We start from the raw sequence: 9,845 nt of genomic DNA, 5'->3' as shown, positions 1-9,845 counted from the left end.
GTCGATTTCCACAGGCGAACCAGCTCCAAAGAAGGCAAAGACCGTAAAGTCAGCTGGTAAGGTTATGGCTACAGTTTTTTGGGATGCACGTGGAATTATACTATAAATTATCCATAAATTGAGAATTAAATGTATAAAAGTTATTAGTTCATAAACATTTTATTAACAAAAATAATCTCATCGGATTCTATTAGGATCCTAATAATTTCCGACGTCGGAAATGGTCCCAATACTCGACTAAGTTTCCTACGTCGTTTTCGACGTCGGAAACTATTAGAATCCTACGTGGGTTCCTACGTCGGTTACGACGAAGGAAAATAGTAGGGTCCGACGTCGGGTTTTTCAGTAGGGATTCGTACTGCATTTAGCCCACAAAGAGATCTGAGTCAACTTCAGGCTCAGATATCAAGTGTCGTACAGACGGAAAATGAATCTGTCTTGCAGTACGGAATTCGAGTCAGTGAATTCCTGAGGCGTATTCTGGAAACAATTAATGAGGGTTTTCCAGACGAAGTTAAAGCTGGAAGAAATTAAGCGCAACACAAAACGCTATTTCATGCTTTATTCGAGATCGGAAAGAAAAAATAGAAACAAGGGTGCAAAATCGCCGCGGAAGCAACTTACAAGCCGCGATAAATGCAGCGCTTTCCATAGAAACCAAGGTAGAATGTTTAACACACTTAAGAAATACCATAAAAGAAGTTGAGCCCTACCCTAGAGCACACGCTTACATACGCGATAACATTCGCAATAGGAATGAACATCATCTCATAAACAAAATTGAAGGTTCGCGAGAATGACCAGACCACACATATAAATGTTCCAAGTGTGGAAAATCGGGACATTTAATAAGAGATTGTCCTGAATGGGGAAACATATCCTCGCAACAAACACAGGCATCAAAAGTCATACGTCAATGTGGATTCTGTAAAGGTCCTAACCAATACGAAGAAAACTGTCTAGCAAAAAGAACATTTGATGCTAGGACAAATTTTTGGAACAGATTCCAGAAAGGAATGAAGGAAAAAATAGCTGTACCCTCCATGAAAGAACTTATAGAAGCATATAGAAGAAAACTCAATATGCAAATTATTGCCTTTTGTCAAGGTATATTGCATATAGATGCATATAGAACTCGCACTTCTATAAGAATCTATATGGAATTACTAGTAGTCGCTCAGGTGTTTTCTGTAAATTTCTGTTGATATCTTTACCTTATTTTTGAAAATTCATCATTGATCCTCACAGACTTCCGGGTCTATACGGCTTTATATGGAATTACCACACACTATCATAGTCCATGTGATCCTATATGGAATTACCAATAGCCACTGGGGTGGTTTCTACACGCTTCTGTTGATATCTTTATTTCTTCTGGGGAAATGCCCCATTGACTCTAATAGACTTCTGGGTCAATGTGGCTCTATATGGAATTACCAAAAGCAACTGAGGTGGTTTCTATATGACTTTGTTGGTATCTTTATTTCTTCTTGGGAAATGCCTCATTGATTCTGATAGAATTCTGGGCCTATGTGGCTCTATATGGAATTACCAATAGCCACTGGGGTGGTTTCTATACGCTTCTGTTGGTATCTTTATTTCGTTACGGTGCATGTCCCATTGATTTTCATAGACTTCTGGTTCTATACGGCCTCATATGGAGTCACCAACAACTACTGAGGTGGTTTCTATATGCTTCTGTTGGTATCTTTCTTTCTTCTGGGGAAATGCCTCATTGATTTTGATAGACTTCTCGGCCTATGTGGCTCTATATGGAATTGCCAATAGCCATTATGGGGTGGTTTGTATATGCTCCTCTTGGTATCTTTATTTCTTCTTGGGAAATGCCTCATTAATTTTGATAGACTTCTGGGCTTATGTGGTTCTATATGGAATTGCTAATAGCTACTATGGGGTGGTTTCTATACGCCTCTGTTGGTATCTTTATTTCTTATGGGGAAATGCCTCATTGACTCTCATGAAAAAAACATCTGAAAAAACATAATTCCGAATTTTGTAATTTATTTTTATTTATTTATAAAAAAAGCACAGGAATTCTATAAAACTCACCTTTGATTTTGGGTTTGCACCGTCATCTGAGTTGAAATCCGTAACAGAGTCAACAGATCGTGAAGGGGGCTGCACGAATTTTCGTGAGTTTGAATTCGCTACTTCTATTTTTAATTGATCTAAATTATCTAAATAAAACAAAGCGAGGTGCATTCGTTTGATTAATTAAATGTAATATTAGTTTACTATGAATTTGTTTAATAAATTTTGTGGTTGCGGATTTGGCCCCCAGTGACTTTTTTCTTTTGTCAAAACTGAAGAGACCCATGAAAGGACATCGATTTTCAACGATTGAGGAGATAAAAACTGCATTTCTGAAAGAACTCAAGGCCATACCACAAAATGATTATCAGAAGTGCTACGATGATTGGAAAAACGTTGGCACAAGTGTATTATATCTGAGGGGGATTTTTTTGAAGGGGACAACATAAATATTGAGGAATAAATGAATATTTTTTGAGAAAAGCATAAAGTCACCTTATTTTTTGAACACACCTCGTATATAAATTTTTAGCTCGAAAAATTCAATTTACAATAAAGAATATCAATTTTCAACTAAAAATGAAATAGTTACATTATATCCGAAAGTTTCCACGTTTTGCTATTAAAATACAGATATGGATACATCAATTATATTATAATAACACTGCGAATTATATGTATGAATTTATCATTTACGAGAAAGACGTATGCCTCCTCCCAGCTTCCATCGAAACACTTACATTGAAATATTTTAATTTCTTATTATTAGGGTCGAAATTTGTTATATCATCCACAAACACCTTTTCTTTTGTGCCGCGTATCAGCGCGTATCCGAATACTATAATTCAAATATGGGTATAAATTTTTTTAATATAGAACGGCTTCGAAATATTCCGTTGTCCTCCCGTTCGCGTCGCAAAACTCCCGTCCAAAAACGTCCAATTAATACCTGTTTACCGAACGGAAGGAGAAAGCAAATGGACGCCAGAATCAAAATGGCCCCTGCGGCCGGACGCGTCGATTAGGTATTTCAGGTTAGGTGGGGGATATACAAGATATCTGTACGTCCAGGGCCAAACAATAATACTAAATGCATGTGACGGAACTTTATTTTTAATAAATAAAAACAAACATGTGAAGAAAATAAAGGACGTTTGGTGAGCACGATCAGGCAGCGGCTGGATCGTGAAGTCTCTCTGTATCTCTGTTAGTTATCTCTTTCACCATTTTCCTTTCACCTTTCTTATTTCACTTTCCCTTTACCCCTTTCTCATCCCCCTTGAATTTTTCTTCACCCTGTCCCAATCCAATACACCGTTTCCTTTCCCCTTTTAACCCTTTCCTTTTCTCAATTCTTCTCTACCATTTCCCCTTTCCCTTTCCAACATTTACCATGTCTTCATTTTCCCGTACTCTTCACCCTCTTTCATATTCTTCCCGTTCCCCTTTTATTTTCCCTTTTCCTATTTCCGCCCTTTTCTTTCCCTATCACCCTTTCCTGTTTATCATTTTTTCCTTCTCTTTTCCTTTCTCCCATCCCCTTTAACTATTTCGCTTTGCCCTTTTAACCTTTCTTTTTTCATCTTTTCTCCGTTCCCTTCAACCTTTCTCTCTTTTCTTCATTTCACCCTTTCCATTTTCTGTTCCCCTTTTCCTTTACTTATTTCTCCATTTCCCCATTATTCTTAACTGCTTTCCCTTTTCACACCTTCGCCTTTCCCCTTCCTCTATTTCCCCGTTCTCTTTACCCTCGTTCTTTTTCCTATTCTCTTTTCCCTTTTATTTGTATCTTTCCTCCTTTTCCTCTCCCTTTTCACCCTTCCCGGTGTCTCATTTTCTCCTTCCTTTTTCCTTTTCCTTATTCCCTTTTTATTTTTCCCTTTCCCCTTCCCCTTTTAATATTTCCCTTTTCAACCTGTTACCGTTCCCTTCACCAATTTACTCATTTTTCCATTTTCGATTTCTCCCTTTCCGTTTTTTCACAAGGGAAAATGAAAAAGGGAAAAGCGTGAAAATTAAAATAGTAAAGGAAAAGGGGAAAGAGGGAAATAGGGGGGAAAGGTTGAAAGCAACGGGGAAAAGATGAAAAGGAAAAGCTTAAAAGGGAAGGGTTAAACGGGAAAGAGAATCAGCAAAATGGAACAAGGTTAAGGACAAATGAAGGAAAAAGTGATAAATTGGGAAGGAAAAAAAGGGAAAGCACGAAGGAAAAGGCGAAAATTAGAAAAATAAAAAGAGAACGTAGAGAGTTGGAAAAAAGTAGAGGAAACAGGGAAATAAAGATCAGGGGAAAGGGGAAATGGTGTAAAGGGAAAGCGGAAATGCTAAAGAGCAATAGGAGAATAAATGGGGAAAGGGTTAAAAGGCGAAAGTGAGAAAGGGAAAGGAAAACTGTGAAGGGGATTGGTGAAGGGGAAAGAAAAATGCAAGGGGGATGAGAAAAGGGTAAAGGGGAAGGGCAATGGTTCCCTCTGCCCTTGTTCTTTTTCCTATTCTTTTCTTTCCCTTTTATTTTTCTCTTTTCCTTTCTCTTTTCACCCATATAGATCCATATAGAAGTAGGTAATGAGTGCGTCCTCAGGAAGGTCCTACTTATAAAATCCATATAGAAATCAGTTAAAATCCTGTTTGCAATTGCATATAGATTACGTGTCAGGAGGATACATATAAAACCATATAGAAGTAGGGAATTAGCACAATGTTAAAAAAATCTTATTTGTATATCCATATAGAAATCGCATCAAATCTTCTTTGTAATTCCATGTAGATTATATGTTAGAAAGATACATATAAATCCATATAGAAGTAGGTAATTAGCGCGTCATCAGAAAAGTCCTACTTATAAAATCCATATAGAAATCACTTAAAATCCTGTTTGCAATATCATATAAATTACATGTCAGGAGAATACATATAAAACCATATAGAAGTAGGGAATTAGCACAATGTTAAAAAAATCTTATTTGTATATTCATAGAGGAACCACTTCAAATCTTCTTTGTAATTTCAAAAAGATTACATGTTAGGACCATTCATATAAATCCATGTAGATGCTTAGGGATTGAGTGTGTCGACAGGAAAATCACGTATGGATATCCATATAAATACTTATAACAAAAGGAACGCTCTTGGAATTCCACTCTCAAACCATCTCAAATTCTAATAGGAAATCCACATAGAATACATCATAAAGAAATCCATACAGATACTTATAGATTTTCTATGTGGCAAATTTTCTCTAAGTGGCACTACCAATAGAAACCATTAGGAACAATTAGATACTTATAGAAGGTCTATATGGATCTATGAGACATTTAATGGAGGTTATCATATCCTCGAAACGCGTGCCCTTCAAAGTCTAATCACGTTGGGTCCTTTGCACCTTCAGATCCACAAAAGTAGATATAAATCCTGTAATAATAATAAATGAAAATACCTTCTAGGGTGAGGCTGCAGAGTTTCTCGTGGATACTGGTTCCGATCTCAACCTAATAAAATTAGGAAAGGGAGTAACAAGAACTTTAGGAGAAATGAAAACACCCATAAAAGGTGAATTAGTCCATTTCCAGGTGGTTCCTGAGAAGTTTAAAAATTATCTGAAATTTAAGAGAAATAAAAGTGGAGAAATGATTGTGGGTGGAATAACCATTCCTATTGAAACTCACACCGCAATCAGGTTACCAGCTCGGCACAAAACTTTGGTTACACTTCCTGTAAAAGAAAAAGGTTTTAAATCAGGGTATTTGCCAAGGATCTGGACTGTATCCGGTATTTTTTTTTGGAGAGGCCTTGGTAACTTAAGAAAATGGATTTGCTAAGGTTTTGCAATAAATGCTACCCATGAAGATATCGAGATATCACTGCCACCCTTAGAACTGGAAGAATATAATCTCATAAATCTAGAAAAACCCAGTTTAAATAAAAATGACCCATATTCTGAAAAGCTAGTAACTCATGCACGGAGGATGTGCGATACTGTTCCACATTAGGACTTGACAAATTTAAATAATGAAGAAACTAATAGTCTGATGGGGCTCATTGACAAATTTCCGTACCAATATCATTTACCAACAGACAAGCTTGGAAGCACTACTGTAACTACCCACAAAATTAATACTTGTGATGAAAAAGTTGTAAATGTCAAAAAATATCGCCAAACTCAATTCGACAAGGGAGAAGCGCAAATATAATATAATAAATATAACAATTAAACCTTCTAACTCCCCCTATCACTCTCCCTTAATAATATTCCCCAAATAACCCGACTCCCAGAGGGTAGAAAAACGAGAACGGTTATTGACTACAGGGCATTAAACTCGAAAACTATCGGCGATGCCTACCCGTTGCCAAATATCTGCGATATATTGGACCAACTAGGCGGCGCACAGTGGTCTGAAAACCCAATAAGCTGGCCAAAATTCGAAAGAAAATTTTATTTTTGTAATTTGAACTGTTGAAGTCGGTAGAGTAGGCTCCTCTGCGTTCATTTGAGATAGCAGATGGAGCTCATTGCCTCATAATAAAGTTACGTTTTAGTGCAAACTTAACCTATACTCGTGCTGCGTTAAAAAATCAAACAAATAATTGAGTGCCTCTCAGTGAAAATGTTCACAAAATCTCTTTTATTTGGCGATTTTCAATGCAGTAAGGTGGATTCATTCAGTAAAGGTATGTATAATTGAAATCGATAACTCGGAAAATTCTATCTCATTAACACATTTCTATAAATATATAATAATTTTGTGTACAACTATGTAAACTAAACTGTTATCAATTGTCTTCATCTATGACGAAAGTTAATTATCCTGTAGTATCCTGTCTAATGAACACCTGCATAGTATCCGACATACTTTTTTCTGAAAATTTATGAAAAAATTAGCTGCGGATTAATGAGTATTGGACTATATATTGACTACTTGTCGCGTTATCCCATTATTGTAGACTATTCTAGGCAGATGGTGGCCGCAAACTGGGAAAATATGACTTTTTTGGTTCAAAATAACGTACGGCCCAAAAATATTGACCGATTTATAAATATATAATCTATATAAACAAATTATTTGGTAAAAAAATTTTTTCTACGATTTTCCATAATTTTACGTTTTTTAAGTTATATTACAAGAAATTTGGATGAAAACAATATTATAATGAATAAATTTCTTCTTGAGATTATGACTCTTAATATTATAAACAAGTTAAATAAACAAAGGCATTTATCAGTGATTTTCTGATTCAAATATTATTTTTTTCGATTTCGATTTTTTATTAAGGAACTTTGTGATAACTTTAGCAATATTCATCATTTTTTTATTAATCTTATGATTTTTAAAACAACTTTAATAAACAAATTATTGGGGAATCTGTCGACAGAAAAATTCTTTTTTTTTCGATGTCAGACTTTTTAATTGGGATCTTCATAATAAATTCAGCAACATTCCTGATCAGTTGATAAGTCTGACAATTGTTTTCAGGAACCACAATGGATAAACCAAAAAAAGACCCTCCAGACTACACACGAGGAGAACTCTTCAATCTTTTAAAAAAACATTTACACGACGATGCCAACAACATTTAATCAATTATTGAGTTGGAATTGTCGAAAAAACTTAACTTTAATTTTAAGTTAACAAATGAAAAAAGACAAATCGTGTCGAAATCAGTAGACAATTTTCGAACAAGATGGCTAAGAGTTTCCCGGAAAGAAGGGGAATTTTTAAAAAATAATAAAGATTGGCTGGAAAAATTCGTAACCCTCAATGATGCCCATGGAAATTTTCCGGAGTCTCAAGAAAATACTGGCTCAGGTCGTCCTCCGGTTAGTTTTGCTGACAGCGCTGAAAAGACAAAGCGCAGGAAAACTGAACATCGTCGAACTCAAAACACTTGCGAATAACTTGTCCGCCATATTGGATCCGCCATTTCGAATTTCAAAAATCTGAATTTACTATCGTAATCAGCGACCTCGGAAACACAAGTATACCCAGTTTTAAAAAGATTGAATGACTTTTCCCGAAATTTGTCCGCAATATTGGATCCGACATTTTGAATTTCGAAAATCTGAATTGAGCATCGTAATCAGCCACCTTAAAAACGTAAACATACCGAGTTTTAAAAAGATTGAATGACTTTTCTCAAAATTTGTCCGTTATATTGGTTCCGCCATTTTGAATTTCGAAAATCTGAATCTAATATCGTAATCAGCGACCCCGAAAACGTAAGTATACCAAACATTATGGAATTCCGATAATACCTTTAATTTTAGCCAGCTTTTTGGGGTTTCCGACCACTGTGGCGGCGCCAAGTTTCTATAAACCCTAGATCTAGCTGCTGGATTCCATCAAATTCCAATGGATCCTTGTCTGGTTTTCAAGGTCAAGAGCTTTTTGTATATATGGACGATATCTTCATATATGCTAGCTCACTCGAAGAGCATTCGGAAAAACTAAAGAAACTCTTGGACATACTTCAAACCGCAGGGCTCACACTCCAACCTAAAAAATTTCACTTTTTACGAAAAGAAATTACATACTTAGGTCACGTGATTGCACAACAAGGAGTTTAACCTGACCCGCGAAAAATTGAAGCTGTCAAAAGATTTCCCCGCCCAAAGACACGTAAGAATGTCAAACAGTTTCTGGGCTTTATCGGGTATTACCAACGATTCATACCTGATTTTGCTAAATTAGCTAAGCCTTTGACCATTCTTACAAAATTAGGCACAAAGTTGCATTGGGACAAACCCCAACAAGAAGCGTTCGAAAAATTACGGGATTTGATTATAACATCCCCAATTGTCCAATATCCCGACTTTAGTAAACCCTTTATCGTTACAACTGATGCTTCAGACAACGCGATGGGGGCTATTTTAATTCAAGGAGAAGTAGAGTTAGATCTTCCAGTTGCATTTGCATCAAGAACATTAAATGATGCAGAAACTCGGTAAGCAACAATCGAGTAGGAACTTCTAGCGATTTTATTCGGTGATGAAACTTTTAGACCCTACCTTTATGGCAGGAAATTCATCTTGATCACCGACCACAGACCTTTAGTATGGCTTCATAATGTAAAGAACAATGGTTCCAACTTAGTTAGGTGGAGTTTGCGACTGAAGGAATATGATTATACCATCATATATAAATCCGGAAAAGTGAATGCTAACGCAGACGCTTTATCTAGAAATCCTGTGGAAAGACAAGAAAGTTGTAAGTTCGGAGACACCAAAAAGGGAACATCATTATTACCGACTACTCCAAATAAAGTGAAGTAAATTCAAACAACATGGATACAACCGATACTTTCAGTCTTAGAGATCGAAAGCAAATACTTGCTATTGACAGCACTGTATCGGCTCTTGATTTCGATTTAGAGGCTCACTTATCGACAATGATTGTAATTCTATTAATCAGTTAATAAATAATGCCTTCGAAACATTTTCTGCAAAAATTAACCATGGCAGTGAAGAGAGAGTCTCTCACCTGGTTACAGGAACCACCGTTAGAAATACCCGTATGTCATGCAAGCGTGAGGCAGGATTTGAAGAGCCTGTGCGGTCAAAGCCTATGTGGTCCAAGTTCAAAATGAAGTTTCTTCAACCTGGTTACAGACACTGCCGATAGAAATATCCGCACGTCTTGCAGGAGAGGAACTGAATTCAGTAGAATCCGAAAGTGACGGGTACGAAACAGCTGAAGATGAAAGTACTAGGCAGTCTGATAAGTACCTGAAAATTCTAAGAGATGGCATTAGTATTCACTAATGTGAACCATTTTCGTCGAGCTTGATCCTTCAAATGA

At 36.3% G+C, this 9,845-nt stretch overlaps 1 protein-coding gene across 1 annotated transcript in view; it reads left to right on the top strand.

The window, feature by feature from the left end:
- Window positions 1-9,501: 9,501 nt before the first annotated feature.
- LOC117175576 (GPI mannosyltransferase 4) overlaps window positions 9,502-9,845 on the top strand; it is a 197,895-nt gene continuing 197,551 nt past the window's right edge. Inside the window, exons 1-2 of the mRNA XM_033365283.1 lie at window positions 9,502-9,558; window positions 9,656-9,749. Of these exons, the coding sequence (XP_033221174.1) occupies window positions 9,502-9,558; window positions 9,656-9,749 (151 nt within the window). The remainder of the gene's footprint in view (window positions 9,559-9,655; window positions 9,750-9,845) is intronic.

The sequence above is a fragment of the Belonocnema kinseyi genome, chromosome 6, assembly GCF_010883055.1.
Source record: "Belonocnema kinseyi isolate 2016_QV_RU_SX_M_011 chromosome 6, B_treatae_v1, whole genome shotgun sequence".
In the NCBI taxonomy this organism is placed as follows: Eukaryota; Metazoa; Arthropoda; class Insecta; order Hymenoptera; family Cynipidae; genus Belonocnema; species Belonocnema kinseyi.
The sequence above is the reverse complement of the archived record's forward strand: the minus strand, read 5'-3'. Positions and strand labels throughout refer to the sequence as shown.